The sequence below is a fragment of the Theropithecus gelada genome, chromosome 3 (genome assembly GCF_003255815.1).
Source record: "Theropithecus gelada isolate Dixy chromosome 3, Tgel_1.0, whole genome shotgun sequence".
NCBI lineage: Eukaryota > Metazoa > Chordata > Mammalia > Primates > Cercopithecidae > Theropithecus > Theropithecus gelada.
Genome location: NC_037670.1, coordinates 159898733 through 159923379, shown reverse-complemented (window position 1 = coordinate 159923379; position 24647 = coordinate 159898733). Strand labels below are relative to the sequence as shown.

Genomic DNA, 24647 nt, shown 5'->3' with positions numbered 1-24647 from the left:
TCAGTCATAATGAGTTTTGAACTATGTATGTGCTATGAATAAGTTGCTTTGAAATGATGAATACAAGTAATGAGAGTGGGGAAGTGATGAAGCCTTGCAGTAATGATGCTTAAGGACTGGCTATTTTATTATTTTTAAGTTTGGTGCTTTGAAATATCTTCATTTAGATTGAGATGCTATTTAAGTACCAGCTGTGAAAGGAATAGTAACTAGGTAGGCTGCTGTGCCCAAGACAGTGAGCAGGCCTAGTTACAAGAATTGTGGGGTATGCAGATCAGTCAGTGTAAATGGTTGTGACTTGCTATTGTGGCTGAAACAAGCCATCATTGAGGAAATGGAGATGTTCAGCTTTAGACTTAGGTGGAACGAGGGTGGAATAAAGGTTCTGAGTCTTCTGTGTTCATTTAATATCCTCAGTAGGCCTGTGTGGTATATATTGTTTTCTTACGACAGGTGAAAAAACCAAGTCTCAAAGAGTTTAAACAGTTTACCAGTATCCCACACAAATAAGTAGTAGACAAGATTCTGATCAAAGTCTCTGTGACTTTAAAGTCCAAGCTCATCCCTCATTCTCCCACTCTTCAGTCTAGAAGAGGTAAAATTCTTAAGAGCAACTCTTAGTAAAAAGTTTTTAAAACATAAATCAAATTCGCTTAAATGAAACTATGCCATAACTATGTAGTTTGATTTTGAAAATCTCTGGTGCTTGAGGCTTATTACCTGAAGACAGATGTAGTGGATGGATTGTAAATTCCAAGGAATTGATGTTATTTTTAGCAAAACTTTCTCTGAGCCACAGATTGGTGGCAGTAATGGATTAGCTAGAGAAATGGTGAAAGTGAAGCTTCTGTAGGAATTTATCAATTTTTATTACATTTGAGAAGGAGTACACATCTTTTAAAATAAAATTACAGCTATATCCTTACTGAAAATCAAGTATAATCTCTGATAGACTGAAGGTATAGTCAGAGTACCTCATTAATTCAGCAGAACGGGAGTGGTCACTGCATGAATTCTGTTCTCATACCCTGACATTATTTGGTAAAACTCTTGAGATTTAGAAAAGGCATAGTTCATAGATTTGTAGAAAAAAGTCTCAAGCAGAGATTGTTAGATTATGAATAGGCCTCAGGATATTTGTGAACACTGAAATTTTATGTAAAAGTTTGCACCTGTGCACATTTTTTTGAGAGAGAGGACTGACCTAAAAATAGTTATCAATTAAATATTGGTGTAGAGGGCACTGGTCTGCTGATACCTCTAGATATATTAGAGGTGAATTCAGGAGTGGAATAAAGCAGTGATTCTCAAAATATGGTCAGGTGCCATGAGAAATGGACTAGTAAATTAAGTAGGTGAATTAAAGTTTGCTAAGATTTTATATTTACATTAAAATCAGTGGATTACTAGATTTTTCTGAGTTTATATCTCAGAATCTTCCTTATTTTTCTTAAAAAGTTTTCTTCCTATGTTGTATTTGGCTATATACAGATTTAGTGCATATGTGCATATACAGTGAAAAACTAGTAAGTGAACTGGGATATCTTGCCCCACCTAACTAGAATATGGTCAAAAAAGAAGTTAGAACCAGTTGTCTAAAGCATTTGTTCCAGAGGGTGGGGTGGAATGAGTGTGGGGTTAAAGGGCAGTTAAAGATAGGGTTGTATGTGTATGCGCCCTTATTTACTAGAATAAAAGTAAAGCAAATAAGTATGTTTAGGTTTAACTTAAATATAAATCTTTTAAAAAGATTAAGTGTATTACTGAAATACAGGATTTATGAATAAGTGGAGACTTGCTGTTTTTGAAAGGTTACCACATTTTGTGATGTATTTAGGATAGTAGATGTCCATATTTTGACCTTATTATTAAAAACAAGTTCTTTGTACTTAATAGTTACCAAAACATTTATTTTCATTTGTGTTAAGTCGATCATGGGATTATGAGAAAATTCTAATTAAAATCATATTTACACAACTACAATCATTCTAGGTTTAATGAGGTGTATTTTTCGTGCCCTTTTATTTTATTATTTTATTTTTTTATTTATTCTAAAGAGACAGGATCTTGCTGTGTTGCCCAGGCTGGCTTCTAATTCCTGAGGTCAAGTGATCTCCTGCCTCAGCCTCCTGAGTAACTGGGACTATAGGCACGTCGTGCTGCACCCAGCTTCTTATTCTGTTAATAGCTAATTATACCACTTAGATGTGGCCATGTTTTAGTAGCAAAGTAATACTTTAAATGTTAATGTGTATTTGAAGCCTGTGTCAAAGTATATTCTGTAAAGGCAAGTTTTACCTGTTGGTAACTTAAATATATCCTTTGTCTTAGCAAGTGTTTAAATATATCTCAGAATTACTTAGGGACTCTGGTAAACGGTAAAATTAAGATAGATTCTTTGAAATGATTATCTGTGGTAGTATTTAATTTAGAAGCAAAATGAATATGTATTTGTGTATACAGTAACATGACAGTGAAATTTGGAAATGTCTGTTATATTGACTTTTATTCTTATGTAAATTTTATGTTTAAAATGTAAGTAAATTTTATCTTTTGTTTAAAATGCAAGTAAAAATCAGTAAGTCACTTTGACTGTTTTTCTTTTGAATTTGGTAAGCAGAAGAACTAAACCTTTTTTTTAGTCCACCCTGCTGCTTGAAAATGTTTCTTCTTTGATTCTTCTACTATGTAATTGGTTTATGTTGCAAATGTTTTAAAGCAATCATCACCATTAAGGAAGTAGTAAAAGAAAGTAAAATTGAAGCATTGCCTTTGGAGCAAGTTAGAAGAAATCAAAACTTGGCTGAACATTTACAAATCCAAACTGAGACCCAGCTGTGTCAGTGACTACCTGTTTGCAGACAGTTTTGAATTTGATTTCTTTATCTGTAAAACAAAGTATTTAAATTTGATTTTAATGATTTCCTTCTACTTGTGAAATCTAATAATTTGAGAGACTTTGAGGAGTCTTGATGCTTTTTCATTGTGTTCCTCTTCTCTACCTTTGTTGCAGTGATCATCAAATACCAGATGCCTCAATTTAGACTAATTGAATAGAATTCCCATGATGGAGTCCGGATATATACTTTTTACTTTAAATAAATAAATATGTATATATTTTGTGCATGTACATATTTTAAAAAGCTCTGTTGCACTTATGGGTTAATTTACAAATATTTGCTCCTGAGAAATATGTAATCTCAGCCAGGTGCTGTGGCTCACACCTGAATCCCAGCACTTTGGGAGGCCAAGCCTGGCAGATCACTTGAGGCCAGGAGGTTGAGACCATCCTGGTCAACGTGGCGAAACCCCGCCTCTACTAAAAATACAAAAATTAGCCAGGCATGGCAGCATACACCTGTAATCTCAGCTACTTGGGAGGCTGAGGCACAAGAATCACTTGCATCTGGGATGTGGAGGTTGCAGTGAGCCAAGATACTGCTACTGCACTCCAGCCTGGGCAACAGAGCAAGACTCTGTCTCAAAAAAAAAAAAAAAAAGATGGAGTCTTACTATGGATTTTTAAAACAATTTAGGACTGAAACTTAAAAAAAAAATTAGTGATATCATTTGTATGAAAATACATGCTTTTGAATTTTTATGTACAGGGATTTATACATACAGCATTGGCTTCTGGGAATATCTTGATCGTGTTATGAGACCGGATTACCTTTTAGTACTTCTTAGTCCCACTTGAATCCTGTACTTTTCAATGAACTGCATGGTATTTATGGACTTGATTTCTCTTTCTCAGATCATGACAGTTTCATTGTATGAGTGAAGTACAGGTGTAGTCAGTCTTCTCAACTCCTAGCCTTTTCAGAGATGGTTGTCAACCTCTGTTTTTGCCTCTCATTCTTTGTTTTAGTTCAGTTTGCATTATCTGCTTTTCTTTCCTTCTATCCTTGAGGATAGAATTGGTGTCTTCAATTTTTCAAACACTTTTCTAGCTTTTTCCCTCACTAGGCAACTTCTGCCCCACTGCTTTGTGCTGTACAAATGGTTTTTTTAAAAAAAGTCTCCCATTGAAAATGGAATGAACAACAAAACATTAGCTTCAAAATGCAAGTAATTTTGTTTAGTGCAGTAGAAAGAGGTTGATTTAAGAAAACCTGTAGGTTTTTTGTTTGTTTTTAAATTTAAAAAGCCCTGTGCAGTTTATCTTAGTGCATCCAAATTCTTATATCTGATAACATTGGGACCTGGCAATTTTTGACCAGGGAATAGTCCATTTCATGGAATACTCTCTTCATGAGTAAATCTGGTATTTATTAAAGTTTTTATTTTCTTAGCAGTTACCCTCTTAGCATGATAATGGGTAGGTGGATGCTGAAAGTAAAAGAAATTTATTAATATGACCACAGCTTAAGGAGACTCAGTGCTTAATGAGGAAGGAAGTTCTACAACTGATGCCAGTGGAGTTGTGAGGACTCTGACCTGTTGGTCGTAGTCTCGAGATAACTATTTTCTCTCCAACCATTAGAGAAACAAGGAGTTCACATTTTTTGAAATTTGTAAATATAGTTTTTCTTTCTATTGGGGTTACCCATGTATTTTCAGGGATTCTCCTATCTTTCTTTTATTCTTTTCCACTGATAGTTCCAATTATTAATATAATACCAGGAGTAACTATAATTGACCTTTTATAGCCCACATAGAAAATAAAATAATTTCTAGTTCTATCTTTATTCTTTAAGCTTTTCATTTATTATTCCCTTAATTTGTTATTGTTAAAATAAATTGAGAAGAATATAGTAAAACTAAGTAGAACATACCTTTACTGGTTTCTTGCCATAATCCTGATTTTTCAGCAGCTATTATCGGATACATAACACAATCTACAAATTTTAAAACATCTTTCATAAAACTTTCCCAGATAAAGCATAAAGTATTATGAATCAGTGCTTAGGAAATTGCAGTTGGGATGGTGGACAAGGTGATATAAGTTATTCTAATTAGTCGTAATCCAGAAACATCCTTAAGATTTATTTTTTATGTAGTATTTTCATATGTTGTCCTAGCCGTTAGCAAGACTGACCTCATTTATATCGAAAATTATTATTTAGTGCTCTTATGGAAGCACTAAATTGGGTGGTGGCTGGGAAGATGAACCAAGATCCAGACACTAGAAATTGTCCTTTGTAATATCTTTCTTTTAGCCTTTTGTTTCTATTATTACCTCTTTCTCTCAACTTGAAGCTCTTATTACCATAGTGTAAGTATAGTGCAAGTTTATCTCAGATTATCGCTATTATGTTCTGCCACCGAATTAATCTTTCTAAAACACTGCTTATTTAGGTCATTTCTGTGGCCTCTGGAGCCTAACCTGTGTTTACCTTTCTGTCCTTACCTTCCATTATTATTCCAGCTATCCCATTTGTCAGCTAGACTAAATATTTAGCTCTCCCAACACTGTCTCCGACATTTTGACCCTTGACACAGGAGGTATTCCTGCCTTTAATGCTGTTCTTTCCCCTTTCCCCCGTTCTTCTCCTGCTGGGTAAATCTTTTTAAGGACCTACTTAAATTTGAACTCCCCTAGGAAACTTTCCCTAGTTCCCCTACTTGTAGTAGCTTTGCTTTCTTCTAAAGATTTATGGCATTTTTGTTTGTTTGTTTAAACAATTCATTTGATAGCAAGAACTGGCTGATGTTTGTTTGTACTTACCTTCTTTGTGCACTTATCTTCTTTCCCCCCAATACTTCTAAACTTAGTGGGCTCAGGGCTATATCTTTAAACTGTTTGCATTACCCACATTACTTAGTATTCATTGATTTATTGCTATTTTATGAATAGTAAGTAAAAATGCTCTTCAAGTAAATTTCAAATCTGTTTGCTTATGATCAAGAACATCTGGCATTGTCTGCAGAAGATGCACCTGGGATTCAGATTGGGTACTAGCCCTTGTTAGATTTTTTTTTTAGAGCAATTAAATATGGTACCAGTAAGTTATCTATTTGAAAGGGGACTCCGTATATATTTTCAGGGAATAAAATAATTTTAAGAAATTTGGAATCTTAATTTTTTTCCTCTAACACAGTATCAGAACAACACATTTGAGTAACGATAGTCACGTACTGCATAACAGTGTTTTGTTTTGGTCAACAGTGGATGGACCACATATACAATGGTGGTTCTATATAATTATAAATAACTTTTTCACTGTACCTTTTCTATTTTTAGATATATTTAGATACACAAATGCTTACCCTTATGTTACATTGCCTACAGTGTTCAAAACAGTAACATGCTGTACAGGTTGGCAGTGTAGGAGCACTAGGCACTATATAGCCTCGGTGTATAGTAGACCATGCCATCTAGGTTTATTTGAGTGCACACTTTAATGTTTCCGCAATGACAAAATCACCTGTTAATGCATGTCTCAAAATGTATCCCATCATTAAGCAACACATGACTATTTTTGTTCATGTGCTGAGTCAAAGTTAGTTATAGGAATGATATCAGTACACTGTTGCAGCATAAAGTTATAGAGATTTTATTTTGTCTTTAAGTCAGACAAGATAAAATGGATTTGAAGTCAGTGATTCTCTTACTTTATCATGGTGCTACATTTTCTCTATATGAAAATAAAATGTTAATGTTTTTGTTTGAATCAGTAGTTTGCCCAAAAGTGTTTCTTTTGTCTCATTTGACATGCCTTCTCTAGGGTTATGATTAGTGTATAGATATATTAAAATAAAACATTGCTCTTAAAAACCTATAGAGAATATTTAAATAACTTTTATGCCCTCTGTCAAACACCTGGAAAAATGTCAGTATTATTTCAAAAGCTGAAATGGGGAATATGTTTATCACATGCACAAAAATAAATGGTAGATTAGACTTTTGATCTATTGTAAGCAGTACCTTCTTTCCCCTATAAGCTATTGTTTTACCGATTGTTGTTGGAGACTCTAATTAGAATGTAAGTTCCTTAAGGGTAGAGATTTTATACAGGTTGAGTATCCCTAGTTCAAAATTCTTGGGAACAGAAGTGTTTTGGATTTCAGATATTTTTTCTTTTGGATTTTGGGATACTTGCATTATACTTATTGGGTGAACACCCCGAATCTGAGAATCTGAAATCTGAAATGCTCTAGTGACCAATTTTCTTTGAGTGTCACGTCAGCGTGCAATAAGCTTCAAATTTTGAAGCAGTTCGGATTTTGGATTTTCGGATTTGGGATGCTCAACCTGTACTTCTTTGTGTCCTCAACATTTAATCAGTGTTTTACTTCCCAGTACCTCAGTAAACATTTGTTGAGATGGTAAAGTGTCTGGTTAGTTTTTTTTTTTTGGCTTTTGAGGAGTTTGTTTTTATTGTAGGAGAAGGACTTTATTCTGATTTTATTCGATTTGTTTTCTTTTTACAGCCCCATTGACAAACCTTCAGATTCTCTCAGTATAGGGAATGGTGATAATTCCCAGCAGGTAAGACTTGAATACAGTATCACTTGATTTATTTGCCATACTCCAAAAGCAAGGTATTCCATGCAGGTGAATTTTCTAAAAATACTTTACTGACACAATTTAAAAACACTTTTGATGCTCATCTTTATTAATCATATTATAATTAGCCTTTTTCCCCCAGAATATATAGAGCACAGTTTAACACTTTTTTAATGACTCAGAATTATCATTATGACCAGATATTATTATCTTTAGAGTCTGCTAACATTATTGGTCTTCTTGACCCTGTGCCAAATGGTCCCAGGCTAGCATGCCTTCTGAGTTCTTGCTTTTAAGAATTGTATTCCTACACTACATAGTCCCCTTGCCCCTTGCTGTCTACTTTAATTTTCTTTTTCAGTCAAGTGTATTTGTTCCTAACAGTTTCCCTTCTTATTTCCCCCAAATGACTTTCAGCTTTGAAATGATAAGCCAGATAAGCTGTTCAAAGTTGAATCTACTGTGAAACTGAGTGGAGTGCTGACCATTAGAGCATGCTTTATGTCATCTTGTCTTGTTGCTCAGGGACCTTTTTTTTGCTAGTTTTTCACTCCTTGAGTTTCTATACATCTTCTTACATTGGTAAAATAAATGTAATTTAGTCCCTTCCATAAAGAATAGCAGTCCTCCACAGTATTTGTGAAAAACTTAGAGATCTAAAATATAATGCTTTTCCAAATGTTTTCCTGACACATTTTGTAAAAGAATGTGGAAATCTGTATGTCCCCTTGTATATTTTAGTTGCACATTAACTTTTTTTACAGCTTAAAAGTAGTTGCAAAGGATGTAATTTCCAGCATATTAAAAATACTGATATCTGAGAAATTTAATGTTTTGATATCCCATCATAATGTTTTGATCATAATCATGTTTTATTATCCTGTCATCCATTTAAAAAAATACACATGCTCTCCTTTAACAATCAGACGTTTTACATTTTTTTCTCTGTGAACTAATTTTTCTCTGTTTTATAGAGTTTTATCTTAATGCAGTATAGTTTTTGCTTGAAAAGCATATACTTCTCTTAAAAATAGGCATATACATTTTTGAATTGAAATAAAGATGTTTTTGCGGTCACAGACTTCAAATGCCAGTTTTTGTCTTCTGAATTTTATTAGTAGTATTGAGATGACACTATACATAAATGTAGATTTTAATTTTAAAAACCATGAAACAAGTAGTAATAAATAGTAAAATTATATTGAAAATTCATCTCTTAATGAAGAATAGGGCCATTTTAAAATTGGTTTTTGTGTATCTCTAGGTGAATGTTACCTATTGGTAAAAGAGCCAAGTTGCAGCAGCAATCTGGTCATGTTTTTTATTTTTCTAAGATGTGTTGAGATACTTTGTTCATATAAATAGGTAGGTGGAAGGAGGAGTATTATATCAGTATCACTCAAGTCTTTCAATTTCTTCTGAATTAAATACCTAAGAATCATAGAAAGATTTATTATGTAAAATTATTTTTAATGATGTGTTTGGAAACAACTTAGATCTTTCTTTAATTTTCTTGAAAACTAACATACTGAGAATCACCTAGCATGTAAAATGATCCAGTCCTTACAGTCAGTCACTCTCTTATCACCAATCCATGTATTTCTAATAGTTTGTGTTTGGTTTCTGGAAAGTTTTCACTCTTGAGCAAAATACTATAGTAAAATCCCAAATGAAAAATATTATTTTCTTGGTAGTGAGAGAAGTAAGGTTGTAAAAAGAGAGGAGACGGCCGGGCCCGGTGGCTCATGCCTGTAATCCCAGCACTTTGGGAGGCCGAGGCGGGTGGATCATGAGGTCAGGAGATCGAGACCATCCTGGATAACGCAGTGAAACCCCGTCTCTACTAAAATCACAAAAAATTAGCCGGGCGTGGTGGCACGCGCCTGTAGTCCCAGCTACTTGGGAGGCTGAGGCAGGAGAATTGCTTGAACCCGGAAGGCTGAGGTTACAGTGAGCCGAGATTGCACCACTGCACTCCAGCCTGGGCAACAGAGCGAGACTCCATCTCAAAATTTAAAAAAAGAGACTAGTTTAATCTTTTCAGGCAGACTAATTTTTTTAAAGAGTATATATGTAAGTTAATGATTTAATTGATTTTTCTGAAACTTCATGCTTTCATTAAAACATCTTCAAGTACCACAGTTTGCAAAGCACTATTCTAATACATTTAGTTGCAGACTTTTAAATTGTGGCTTACTAAAATGTATAAACATGTAGTTATTATTTGTTTTCTTTTTTTATTCAGATATCTAACAGTGATACGCCTTCACCACCACCTGGTTTGTCAAAATCCAATCCAGTCATCCCCATCAGTTCATCCAATCACAGTGCACGGTCCCCTTTTGAAGGGGCAGTAACAGAGTCACAGTCGTTATTCTCAGACAATTTTCGCCATCCCAACCCTATCCCAAGTGGGCTTCCTCCTTTCCCCAGCTCCCCACAGACATCCAGTGACTGGCCTACAGCACCAGAACCACAGAGCCTCTTCACATCAGGTATATAACAATAGTACCAAGTATTAGTAATTATGCTCTTAACATATTGTTGACAGACTAACATGAAACTCATTAGTGGATATATTTTTATCTTTTGCCTCTCTGTTCTCTTTTATAAAAATGTAAATATTTAAACTACATGGAATTAGGTGGTTAGATACATAGTTGTGTGACCTAGAAATTACTGTGTTAAAAGATTTCTCCCGAAGTAAAGGGTTATATTATTTTACCAATAGTAAAAAGCTTATTCCTTTGGGAATTTTTATTTTTATTTTTACTTTTTGGAGGTGGAGGTCTTGCTCTCTCACCCAAGCTGGAGTGTAGTAGCGTGATCTTAGCTCACCGTGGCCTCACACCCTGGGTTCAAGTGATCCTCTCACCTCAGCCTCCTGGTTAATTTTTAAATTTTTTGTAGAGACAGGGTCTTGCTATATTGCCCAGGCTGGTCTTGAACTCCTGGCCTCAAGTGATCCTCCCACCCGAGCCTTCCAAAGTGCTGGAATTACAGGCATGAAGCACTGCACCTGGCAAGGACTTAGATTTTTAATTAGATATGTATTTTTATTTAATTAGATTTGTGTTTAAGATTTCCCCTCCCCAGATGACAAAGATGTAAGTTATTTAGTAGTAACAGTTATGTTACTACTAAATGGTATTTTTGAACCATTTCCATTTTTATCCATTCTAAATTCTCTCATTACTATGAAAGGTGGCATAAAAGTAATATTGACAACAGCACCTACAGAGCAGAAAATTCCAAAAAACTATAAGGATTAATATAAATAATTTTTAATTAAATTGTATTTTTTCTTAGTATAGAAAGCATATATTCAAAATTATTTGTACTTTGATAAATACATTTAAAAAATAAACTTTAATTAAAATCTGTTAAATTATATTTATTATTTTATTTCATGGAAGTGACTTAGGTTGGTTTTGATTATGAATGGTTGAGAGTATAATTGGAGTGTCAAGTACATTTTTTCCTTTGATTAGCAAAATCAGTCTATATTATTCAGTTTTTGAAGCTAGTAGCTTAAGAGTTAAGTAACTGCTAGAAGTATATAAGGCCTTTTGTAGTTCTATGATCTTAATGTGCTAAGAAGGCACATAGATTTTGCACGTACTTAATTTGTAATATGACATGTTTAACTTTCAGTAGCGTGGGTACTTATTAAGTACGAAAGTGAGCTGTGTATCTGATATTCATCACTATTTTTCCTCCCAACAGAAACAATCCCAGTATCATCCTCTACAGACTGGCAAGCAGCTTTTGGCTTTGGTTCTTCTAAACAACCAGAGGATGACTTGGGTTTTGATCCCTTCGATGTCACTCGAAAAGCCTTAGCAGACCTGATTGAGAAGGAACTGTCCGTTCAAGACCAACCTTCCCTTTCACCCACATCTCTTCAGAACTCCTCTTCACACACTACAACCGCCAAAGGTCCAGGCTCTGGATTCCTGCATCCTGCTGCAGCTACAAATGCCAATTCTCTCAATAGTACCTTTTCAGTCTTGCCCCAGAGGTTCCCTCAATTTCAGCAGCACCGAGCGGTTTATAATTCATTCAGTTTTCCAGGCCAGGCAACCCGCTATCCTTGGATGGCCTTTCCACGCAATAGCATCATGCACTTGAACCACACAGCAAACCCCACCTCAAATAGTAATTTCTTGGACTTGAATCTCCCGCCACAGCACAACACAGGTCTGGGAGGGATCCCTGTAGCAGGTAGGTTCATTTAAAGCCTTTGAGAATTTTTGAATAACTCATATTTTCAGGTTGTTGGGTGGATAGGGAAGGAGCTGTTGAATAACAGAGTATTAATATCTTGGAAATTTCTATGAAAGATTAGTCTTTATCATAATCTAAAATATATTTTTCATTAGATGGATGCCTTGTAATATTGAGCTTTATAAGGATGGTGGAGTATTATACTTATTGTTTGGAAGCATTTTACTTAATAGGATAATTACCAAACTTTCTATGGTATTTAAATGAAAAAGAAGAAAATGGTCTCTGAAGTTATGGTACTGTAAAGTCCAACGCCGTGCTGACAATTAAGATTTTATATTCTAAAGTAAAATGGTTAAGAACATTTTTTTTAATGATAATTAATGAGAGCATGAGGGATAAAGCCACTCTCTATCCACTTTTGGCAGTTACTTGTTTTGACTGATACACACATACACACACATCAAAACTGAGCTATAAATAAAGTACTTGAGAACTCATTATTAATGTTTTACAAGCATATCATATGTCTCAGACATACACCTTTTGTGAAAGAGAAATTGTTCAAGGAAAGTTACTTTCCCATTTGATCTGCCACCATGTTTTTATTTCTAGGGAAAAATATGAAGTATATATAAGGTAATGTAAGTTTGATGCCAAAATACTTCTGGTTTTGTACTGCTACCCTTGAAGGTTTCAGAACTTTTGGGTTTAAGATTCTGTATAACATTTTTTAGATGAAGTATCTTCTTTTTCCAAGGGAGTCATTCTTGTTAATAGTGTTCTCATTTAACCTTGGCTTTAGAGACGATGTTAAAAAAAAGTTTGTTCCTCTCCTGATTCTCTCAAGTGAAATAGAATAATGATTCTCTCAAGTAGAGTACAATAGTTTCTCACTCTGTTAGAATAGTTCTTCACATAATTCATACAATTTATTGTTATCCCTTGTCAGGTATGGCATGGCACAGTATTATCGTAATAGGATGCTTTCATCAGCAGCAAGGTGTTTACTCTCTTGTTTTTATCAAAGTTGATAGATGAATTTACAGAGGTCTATCAAAGTTCTTTATCCCTATTCCCTTTGGGACCGACAATATTTCATGTTCTAGACAAGTAGCTAGGTTAAGAGAGTATAGTTTGTGGCTGTTGACATAGTGAAATCAACTATTGATACAGTGAAGTTAATTTACATAAGCCTGGTAGCACCTAATGTAGTGACTTGCACAGTGATGGGACTCTTATTTGTTCATTTAATTATGGTAGTTAGTAGGTAACCCAGAGTGACATTTTTCAGTCCTCTTCTTCTACATGATACTTGTGAAACAATGTGTTCAGTTCCAGATACTCCTATTATTTCCTTCCATTCAAGATAGCATACTAGAATGTAATTTTCTTTCATTTTGCTTTAATCATTTAGAAATGTGGCATTTTAATTACTAGTAGTGGTTCTCATAATCAATTATAACATTCATTAAAAGTTAAAGTTAAGTTCCCCCAAATCATCAAAACATTTAAAAATTAGACCAATTACAGTGAATGTGAGGGTTCGTATTTGCCCATCAATAAATTAGGCCATGTGGGAAATATTAAAGATGTTTAAGATATGGATAAAATTTCCACATGCTTAAAGTATAGTTGAAGAGACTAAAATAATGTATGAAAGTGGTAACTATATGTATGATACTGGAATCTGAGAGACATCAATGTACCCTGTAATTCTTGGGGAGGCTTCACTGAATAAGTAGGAATTGATCCCTACTATCGTATCTTAGATTTGGGTTAGGAGCAGGGGAAGAGAAAAGGCCTTTTATGTTGATGGAAACCTCCTGAGTAAAGGCATAGAGGCAGGAATTAATATGCCATTACACTGAGAAGTAATACAGCTACGTCCTATAACAGGAGATGCTTCTTAAATTGTATAGATATAATGAATGAGAAGACGAGAAACTCTTGACAATGAGGCAAAATGGCATGGACTTGGGATGATGCCTTTATGGGATGCCTTTATGGGATTCTAAGTTATTAGATTCTAAGTAGGATGCCTTTATGGGATTCTAGTTATTAGCTGTCTTCTTTTTGTGCTTTTATTTGACTTATTACATGATGATCTTTGATTTTCTTCCAATTTCATAGTCATCATATTATTCCTTAGCACCGAAGAGTAGTTTTAACCCTTATATTTCAAACCAATATTCTCAGAATGCCACACTGGTAATGAGAAATCGCTGATTAGTAAGTTTAGTTGTCCTTGTGTTGGTTATTTAAAATCTTTATCTAAAGTAGATGCTTTATGGGAAAAATGTGGCATTAAATTATGGTCCTATCTTTGTGAATTTTGTTTTGATTTTTAAAATTTTTACCATATACTCAACCATAGAGCATTAAAAACTTTTTTTTTTCAGAGATGCTAAAAATGTAGTTACCAACTTTAGGTTCTGAATCATTGTTCTATTTGGTAGGGGGTGGGAGAGTTTATTTTGGATTTTCAATTTCAGGCTATGCAGACTTTCTTAGTATTTAAATGGTGACTTATGGTTAAGCTTATTATAAGGTTATTTTTAAGGCTCTGATGACTAGAGAAATTTTAGTTTTAATATACCAACAGTTTAAAATTTTTTATCAAGAGTCTCACACACCAGAATCCTCTCATGGATTATAAATATTTGGTAGATGCCTCAGGAAACTGAATGTGCTAAGCCTCAGAGCAGAATAGCTGTGTAATTGTAGCCAGAAGATTTAGGATTTTCAGTAACTGTTATAAATGACAGAAAGTGAAAACCTGGAAAACTATATACATCTTAACTATGTCTAATTTGAAGCAATTTAATACCTAGGTAACTCACTTGCACCAGTTGTAACTCACTTGCACCTGAGTTGAACTATTGAAACGGATTCAACTTTGTATCTTCTAGCAGTTATCATGATACCTTACACAGGGCAGCTGTCACTAAATGCTTCAATAATAGAGAGAGTACATACTTGTTTCAGTGGGACCTGCTACTTTAAGATATACTTAGACAATATTTTAAACTAGTTCTACACTCTGGAAAGGCATGTATATTTATTCTCTAAATATGTAGAGCAAAATATGGTCTCTGACCTATACGAGCAAATCAGAGACGGCAGTCACCTACATGTCATACAAATACAATGTCTACCTATTATATATTTGTACTTAAATTTTTATTTTTGGTTTGTTCAGTGAATTATTAAAGATTGATATATCTGAAACCTATCATGGGAAAAACAGTTGCCAGAGGTTTGACAGAAATGCAGCTTCCCTTTTTTTTGGTCTAATAGAAAACTTTTTTTGTGTTTAAAATTAGTAGTTATTTCCTTAATTAGGTGAAACCTTTCTTAGCAGCATTTGGTTTACTAAGTTTAGAAAGATTTTTGAAATAAATATTCTTGGGGGAAATTTTGATTCATGGGCAGGTATAGTAAATTCATTCAGATCTTTTCTTTATTATTGGAACCATGTGCCTTCTTTCTAAAAAGTTATTTACCTTGTCCTAAAAAGTGACTTTATTTTGTCCAGTTCCTTCATTTTAGGAATAGCAAAGCTGTGTTTCAGAAAGCTTAAATAATTTGTTAATGATCACATACCTCAATTACTAGTGGAATTAGGATAAGAACTTAGATCTTAAATTCAACAATGGAAATGTTTTTGCACTACAATGATGCCCTCCTTCATAAATGAAGATCACTGGCATGTACTTTAACTTGGCTTTCTTCCCGTGGTAATTGATTTTTGCTCTCACACACTTGCAAGTCCCTTTTTATCAACAGTATCAACTCATGAGACAAATTGGCCCAGCTCAGGGGTGTATGGCCTATTGATACAAAATAAAGTTTATCGACTTGATGGAAATCAGTCTCTTTCTTAGTCCTTATTAATATCATTTTCTCACTAAGAACTCTAGTCTAAAATTTGCTTTACACAGCCTCATTGCTATGTACTTGGGGTCTATAAGAATCTTTGCCAATTTACTGAAAAACTACAAAATCACCTGTTATATGGATTGACAGACTCTTTTTCTGCTTTGTCAGTTATCTTTCCAAATGTAATTTTGCAGATCTGTTTAAAAAAAAAAAAAAACTCTGCCAAGTTGTTTTTATTCCATGATGTTAAAAATTATTTGGAAAACATAAGTCAGTAAGCATTGTTGTTTCAAGATATACCTCAAAAATTTGAAACTGTTTAGGATTGGATTTTTTTTTTTTCATGCTTTTGTAAATTTAAACTTTACTTTTGAGAGGGCATTTTTCTTTAAATTTTCTTTGTTTATGAACTGTTTTAACAGTGACTTGATTGAATTTTGAGTCATGTGTGAAACAAGTCACTTGTAGTCAAATAATTATCAGTTATAATCAGGAGAACTGATCTCATTCATCTATGATTCTCTGACCTAGAAGTAGTCATCTCATTTTCAGTCAATTGGATCATTGTACTGTTAACATTTTACTATTTTTTCAGTTACTTCAAAGGTAAACTTGAATTTTCAGATGCTGTATGTTAATTTACTAAGTTAATATTTATAGGTATTATTTCATTTTTTTCTAGTACATAATTTATGCTTTTAAAACATGGATTTATAATTTTTCTCTTTTAAAAATCAGTTTTCACTTCTGTAAAGCAAGGTTTAATTTTTTCACAAAATACTATTAATATTTACCATTTATTAGGAGTATCTATAAGAGGTCCAATTGGCTTGGAAAAGAATGGCTTTCCTGGTCTTTTTTTTTTTTTTGGTAGTATATTTATAATCTAAATCTATTATATTTGTTCTTATCTCTGACACAATATTACTCAGGATATATTTAGAATATAACTACTTTCCAGGTACTTGATAAGTTTATATTTTAAAATTCATGTCTTGTTTCACACCTGGATTCCAAACATTAAGCATGTATTTTATATATGTATCAGCATTCCAAATATTGAAATCATTTTTAAAGGGACTGTTAACAAATCTAGTCACCCATAACTAGACCATGACTGACTTTTCCACAGGGGAAGAAGAGGTGAAGGTTTCGACCATGCCACTGTCAGCCTCTTCCCATTCATTACAACAAGGACAGCAGCCTACAAGTCTCCACACTACTGTGGCCTGACAACAGAACTGAGAGGAGAGGATTAGACTCTGGGGTGCTTGCATGGGCAACTGGATTTTTGCATGATTCCTTTATGATTTTGCATTTAATGTATACACCCAAAAGAGCCAATATAAACGTTCCTGATGCCTACAGCTAGCGTGTTACCTCATAGTTGCTTAAGTATTTCTTCTTTAGGCCTTTAACATAATTTATTAGTGTAATAATTTTGGCATTGTTTCTCATGAGTGATACTATTTCTAACTCATAAAAACAAAACTTGTAGTACTAAGATCCCAGGTGAGATTAGCTAGAATTGTTCTTATTTTGGCTCTATTATTGAAAAATTATACAAAGGTAATGGTAGTACCTTTTTTTCTGGTTTGTGAAAAAATAATATCCTAATCTCCTGAAAAATTTGAAAATTAACAAGATAATGTCTCTTGCGTTCTTTGAATACTTGAGAAGAAAGAATACATATAAAACAAAATCGGTGGTGTCATTTAATGCTCAGAAGGATATTGTTGGCGATTGTTTTTAGTTGTCTAGATTTATATCCTATAATATGCATTACATGTGTAGAAACTGTTTTGTTCTTTCTCTTTTGCACTTTTGCACTTTCTTTTTGAATGGTTGTTAATTATGCGTAGATGGTTAAAAGATAATTATAGCCTAAATGCAATATAATCTCTTTTCTAATGCACTGCCTAGTATACCAGGAAATGCCTCAAAAACAGAACTTCAGTTTATAGTTGACTTATCTGAAACTTGAATACCGAGTAAACATTGTATGTGAAAAGCAACCATGGTAGTGTAACATTGTTACTGAACAAACAGTAATTCTGTGGGATATTGTTTTGGAAATTCATTGTTTAATAATTAAAATGTGATAATAAGATAATATTATAAGTACCTGACCAGAATGAGACTAAGGCAGAAGAGAAGAGATTGGATGTCCTCTAAAATTAGGCCACCTAAATTGTAACAGATAATTTTAATCAAGAGAATAGTGGAGTACTTTATTAGGACATAATGTGAAGTGATATTTCTGAAAATACATTTCTTGAAATAGTTTTAAAACTGATAATAAAAGAAAAGAAACTGTACTTAGTTCGGAACAATGGACAAAAGCTGATTCAGAAAACATGGCCATATTCTGCCTAAATGAAGCATCTGGGAAGAAAGGGAAAGTCACACCTCCTTTTGATATTTTAACCGTTGTGATAAAAGGTATGCTTTAATTTGTTTAAAAAAAAAAAAAGTATGAAAGGGGATAATGTGAATACAAAAAAAGAAGCCTGGAGATTGAAAATAATAATAGAACATGTTATTAGGAGATGGTACTTAATGTCAATGTTGGAGTTTTCAAGGTTACCTCTATATAAAATTGGATTACTACTAGATATAATGTGAAAATTAAATGACTTTATCCCAAGGTACAGTGAGGTAAACAAAAATCTATTCTTAGATATCCTTAGATTTGGTTAACTGAGGCTGTAGAAGCAGCGAATTGTCTAGCCATTTAAGTTATTTTTGTAAAATTCAGCGTAAATATCAATCGCTAATTTCTATCTAGAAGTGATTTTAAGACATTACAAGAACATTGCCAATTTGGAAAATACCAAGAAAATACTGTAGACTTATTAAACATCAGCCTTTTACTATGGCTTAATTTAATTATGGTTTTCATTTTTACTGTAAGAGGCCAGGACTTCACTTATGTCTCCTGTGGGGCTGAGGCTCCTGGGCCTTGTTGTTATAACAAACTCTGGCTCCTTATAATGATGCCTACTAGCTCAAAGCTTTCTCCAGCCTTCAGTGTTAGCCTTTCATTGCCTGGATCTTCTTACAAAGCCATACCAAGTGGTTAGTTCCATTTGCTGCTTGGTGTTGAGAGGTATACCTGTTAAATGAGGCTTCTTTCCTTTCTCATTCATAGCCAGTGCGGAAAAATCATCAGGTAGTTTGCCCAGATTTGCCAGAGCCCTAAATAAAATCCCAAAATGATCTCCCTGCCTGCTTCTCCTCCCCACTCCCACTTACATGCACACCATAAATCAGGAAAATGCTTTTTGGGCAATTAGACTTTGACTTCTAAATTTTTACATAGAATGGCTAAACATGATCTTTTGACTCACTTTGTAATCCCTAGACCTCACCTTTTTGCTTACCTAATATTTTATTTAAATATGTTTTTTTTAAAAAACTGAAGTCTTAAAATCATAGTCATAATTAATTTTACACTAAAGGACAGAAGAAATTGTACAACACATAAAAGAAGCCAGCACTTCACATAGCAAGCAAATTGAAACCAAAATGACAGAAGAATGACAAATTCTTTAAAAGCTTCAGGTTTTGATGTTGTTGTTAAATTCCTGCATGATGCATCATGTGCAAGGCAAACTTAATACACTTTTATACCCTTAACCTTTATAAAGTGACTAGCTTTTCCCTTAACATAGGAATTTTTAACCTGGAGCACAGACTTTTGAGAGTACATACAGAATTGTGGGTTTGTGTGCATGTACGTGTGTCCATTTTTTTCTGGGGAGAAGATCCATAGTTACTAGATTTGTGAAGGATTTGGTGACACGCTTCTCCTATCAAAAAAAAAAAAAAAAAAAAGAACAGCTGCCTTGAAATGTTTTTAGTGCCACTTTAGGGAATAGAGTCCTGTACTGAATGATTTTAGTTGTATGATGAATTATAAGTGCCTCTTTATTTTCTCTAAGATTCCATTAGAAAATATTTTTTCTGACTAATAATGCTTTCCTTTTCATCCTATTATTGAGTTTTCGTTTTCCACATGTCACTTTTGTGTACTCTCCCCTTATTTTGACAAAGCATTAATTAAATATTTGAGTACCTATTGTGTATAGTGACTTGAACTAGATCTTGAGAGATATAAGGTTGAGTAAAATACGGACCCTATCATCAAGGATAATTCTAGTGACAATTATATTTCACATTATTTCTATCAGGTCTTGATAATATTTTAATCACAGGAACCACCATAGCAGTCCAGACTCATTTTATTATTTATCATCTCTCAGTAACTGCTCTGATAGTGGCAACAAAGGGTATTGAATACTTATATTTCAGATTTTAAAATTTATGATAATTTGGAGGGAGGTGAAAAAAACCTTGCTAGGAAAGACATACGTTCATTATTCCACGTGTGTGTGAGCTCATGTCTCTTTCTCTTAGCATCCTGGGAATTAAGTAGAGCCTTCTGTGTAGGTGTTCCATTAAAGAAAACAACTTTAATGCATTTTACCTCTGCACATTTCCACTGACATGGCTTCTATTTGTACGGTGTTCCAGGCACTGTCAAGACTGCCAGAGCTCTGGTCTGCTGTGACACAGGTCCATAGGTGCTCCCACAGAGGCATTGCCTCAGAAAGACAAGAGAAAGGAACAAATTGCAGTTGCTTTGAAATCTTACAGTGGCCTGTAGGGGTTGGGATAGGGCAGTAAGGAGATCAGTTGAGGTATTCAGGTACAGGTAAGCTTGGATAAGTATGCTTAAAGCCTTGAAAACCGGGAGAAGAGTTTAGTCTTGATGCGAATGTGGTCAGTGGTAGAGAACTATAAGTTCTTGGCAAAAATGTAGCTTGATCATAGCATTTTAAGAAGAGTAATTGGGTAATAGATTTGATTGCAATTAGGACCAGTTAGAAAGTAATTCCAGTAATATGCCGTTGCTGGCCAGTGCAAATAAGTTGGCCTAGACTAGCACAGTAGTGGTTGGAATGGAGAAGAACTATGAATTAGAAATTGGAAAGCATAAGAGCTGAGAAAAGGCCTTCAGATTTGGTTAGATCTCTGGTGATCTTTAAAACTGTAACTTTCAGAGAAAGGTACAGAATGGAAGCCCATCGTTTCAGGATGAATGAGGAAATGTCAAGAATATGTATGCAGCAATCATTGACTACTTAGTGTTAAGACATTTGACAACAAAGTTGAAGAGAAAAATAAGATGCTAACTAGGTGGGTGGTAGATCTTAGAAGGCATTGCTTTAATATAAGGGAGAAGAAGAACCTAAATATTTAAAGGCAGACCATACAGAGCCAACTGAGAGGAAGAGATTGGCAGTGCTGAAGAGAAGATAGCTCATTCAGTAGGATGACAGATGTCTTTGGTGGGAAGAGATAAGCTCCTGAGAGGAGCATGTGGGTTAGCTTAAGAGAGGTGGGTGGCCGGGCGCGGTGGCTCACGCCTGTAATCCCAGCACTTTGGGAGGCCGAGGCAGGTGGATCACGAGGTCAGGAGATCGAGACCATCCTGGCTAACACGGTGAAACCCCGTCTCTACTAAAAATACAAAAAAAATTAGCCGAGCATGGTGGCGGGCGTCTGTAGTCCTGGCTACTCAGGAGGCTGAGGCAGGAGAACCTCGGCGTGAACCCAGGAGGCGGAGCTTGCAGTGAGCAGAGATCGCGCCACTGCACTCCAGCCTGGGCAACAGAGCGAGACTCCGTCTCAAATAAAAAAGAGAGGTGGGCTGTATCGTCCTCTGTGATTTGTGAGAGCAAGAAGAACCTGGAGAAAGAGAAAGATGAGAATTGATGAAAGGGCTCATATGAGTAATTATTAAAAGGCATTATTGTTTGAAAACAGGTGAAAGTGGAATTGGGAGCTTGTTAAAGAAGGAGATGTAAAAAAAAAAAAAAAAAAAGTCTTCTATGAGAATAAGCCCAGAAATGCATTGTAAATAGTTGCTGTATGTTTTTATATAAAGCAAGGTAAGAGTCAGCTTAAAGATCTCTCAAGTTCAAATATATATGGTTTTGTATGTTTCTCTGGTTTAACACAAAGCATGAGTGGAAAAAAACGAATATTGAGAGTTTGGTTAAAAGGGGAAAAAGACAAAGACGTAGAGACATTCAAGAAGACCACAATGAAATGCATAATCTTATGCCAAGAAGAGTCTATTAAGGCAGTTTCCTGTGAAGAAATGGTGTGAGTGATGTGGAAGGGAGTTGAATGATTTTAGATTTTGACAATGACAAAGAACATGTTAGTGTTGCTAAGGGAATGATAACTGGGAGACTGTGGTCACTGTGATAACCACTCAATGCTAAATGGTGATTGAGAACCAGAGAAAGGAGAGGGCTGGAGGTTGGAAAGAAGCTTGTCTTTTGTAACCCTTTATACTCTCTCCTCCAGTCTTTTCATGAGTGTAGGAAGTCAAACTATGTGAGAGAGAATTGTAGAAAGCCCGGAAGCAATTCCATGCATCCGCAGTTGGGCACCTGGGGAATCCTGGGTCAGGTTTCCAGTGAGTTGAAAATGATGAAAGGAAAACTTCCTTCCTCAAAGCATGGTAGGAGGACCAGGAAAAGCCAGGGATGAGATGAGACAGGTGTAAGTAATCAAGCCCCAGTGAGTGTGAGGAATTGGTAGAAATGTTACTTATGATGTGAAAGATTTAGACAGAGGGTTTAGGTATGGTGTATGATGAGTTTGGTAGTTGCGGAGCCCTTATTACAGGTAATATAGCTTCTCCCAAACTCACAGGCAAACTGGAAAGCTTTTTTAAAAATGGGCTTCCACCTGTGAAAGGAAAGTATCTCTTCTTACATAGTTGGATTAGGTAGGTCATTCTGCTTTATTTATATATCAAGTAAGAATTAAAAGTAAGGTATTGGTGAACAGTAGAGATAAATTAAGAATTTTATTGTAACAGGTTATAAAAATATTTTGATAATTTCCCCCAAAGAGGATGTACTATATGAATAAATAAAATCTACAAAATATTGGGCTAATTTACCCTTGTTTCTTATATTTTGTGTACTTAGGAGGTGACCTCTAGGAAAAAATTGCTGAAGAGGTAGTAGAGCAGGGTGAGGATACTGTATACTGTTATCCCTAGGTATCTGTAGGGCATTGGTTCCACAGATAGCAAAATTCTCGGATTCTCAAGTCCTCAATATAAGATAGTGTAGTATTTGCATATGACCTGCACATATATGGCAGGCTGTATATTTTAAATAATCTCTAGATTACTTCTAATACCTATTACAATGTAAGTGCTATGTAAATAGTTGTTATACTATATTGTTTAAGAGACTAATGACAAAAAAATCTGCATGCTTAATAAATTACACAGTTTTTTAAAAAATATTATCTATTCGAGGTTGGTTGAATCCACAGATGTGAAAACCCCAGCCCAGATACCTGGGGTCAACTGTGTTTTTGTTTTTGTTTTTGTTTTTGTTTTTCCTCCTAGTCAGTTAATAGCAAATATTCCCAGTTTGGAAGCAACCTTAGTTTTCTTTTTTTTTTTTTTTTTTTTTTTTTTTTGAGATGGAGTCTCGCTCTGTCTGTGCCCCAGGCTGGAGTGTAGTGGCGCAATCTCGGCTCACTGCAAGCTCCGCCCCCCTGGGTTCACGCCATTCTCCTGCCTCAGCCTCCCGAGTAGCTGGGACTACAGGCGCCGCCACCGCGCCCGGCTAATTTTTTTTGTATTTTTAGTAGAGACGGGGTTTCACCGTGTTAGCCAGGATGGTCTCGATCTCCTGACCTCGAGATCCGCCCGCCTCGGCCTCCCAAAGTGCTGGGATTACAGGCTTGAGCCACCGCGCCCGGCCCTTAGTTTTCTAATAAAGTATTTTAAAACTCACTCCATATATGTCAGCTGCAATATGAACTGTGACATTTAAAAAGGATAATGCTTCAAAGTACAAATCATTGCTCAAGAATCCTGTTTGTGAAACCTTGCTGATGGATTGAGAAGCCACTGCTCCTTGGACCTCCTTACCACCCTGTGATTTGGTTCTGTGAGTTGTAATCGAGCCATCTAACATTGCTGGTCATACTAGCCTTCCACTTCTTAGTCAGGGGCTATTTCCAAAGAATCACTCTTGTTAATTCAAGAAGCATTAAGAAGATTGTACTCTGCTTTTTGGTCTTTTAGAGAGTCTTCTCTGGGTTTGAGTTATAGAGAAATCGAGTTTAGGTACCTAGAACTGAGAACAAGCCTAAGGCCTAAGTAACCTAAGCCACTTGAGAAATGGACTGAAGTACCCAGATGTTCCATAAAACAGCTTGAAGTTGTTGACCTTGAGAACCAGTTCCTTTTCTCCAGGTTCCTCTTGACCACACTTCCTAAGGCAACTATTGACTTCACTGTCTTAGCCCACTTTACCTTTATTCTAAAGGTTCCTGGAAGCTCCAAGCTGACCCTGGAACATACTGTGCTTATAACAATTTTGTTATTCCAGCTCCTGTTGGGTGCTTAGACCCACTATTGTGCTGTTACAAAGCAGCATCCTAAAATGCTTTTTCCTCTTATATAATTTATAAAACCTTTAATGCACCCATTACCTTTCTTTCTTTTTTATAGTGGGTGAAATTCATGTAACATTCAATTAATTATTTTAAAGTGTATGATGCAGTGACCCAGTACCATTCTTTAATTATCTCAATGGTAAAATAGCAGAATAAGTAACCTACTCTGCTGAAAGAATTTTAGTCTGTTCCTTGTTGGGGCTGTGTGGTAATAGCTGCTTCTAGACTCTGTGTTTTACCCAGTAGGCTAAAAGGCAAATGTTAAACCTTAAAATATTCCGTATTTCTGCACGGCAGTACTCCTGCAACTTAAGCTTGTGAATCAAGCAACTTTTATACATCCTTTTAAAAAGGTGGTGGGGGGCAATGCAAGGAGCTCTAGGCAAAAGACACTTAGGAGGTTTGCTTTTCTGAGTGGTAAAAATGTTTGAAGCAACTCTAAATAGCTTTGAAATGCTAGTAACAGTCTTACTGTCTTCATGACATTTAATTAGCGTTATGTAAGAAAGCGTTTGTTTAGCAAAGGTAAACCATAAGCCTAGCTCTCTGTATGCATGTGCAGTTGAATGTGTGTGTGTTTTTG

General features: G+C 35.0%; 1 protein-coding gene across 6 annotated transcripts in view; it reads left to right on the top strand.

The window, feature by feature from the left end:
• The window catches only part of CNOT4 (CCR4-NOT transcription complex subunit 4), a 143992-nt gene that overhangs the window by 99445 nt on the left and 19900 nt on the right, over positions 1-24647 (top strand). For 4 of the 6 annotated variants that reach the window (XM_025379960.1, XM_025379958.1, XM_025379962.1 and 1 more), the window contains exons 8-10: positions 7375-7432; positions 9696-9945; positions 11177-11674. In XM_025379960.1, coding sequence (XP_025235745.1) covers positions 7375-7432; positions 9696-9945; positions 11177-11674 — 806 coding nt within the window. Of the gene's footprint in view, positions 1-7374; positions 7433-9695; positions 9946-11176; positions 11675-16691; positions 19641-24647 lie in introns of those variants that run through there. The other 2 variants (XM_025379964.1, XM_025379963.1) reach the window with 2 other exon arrangements.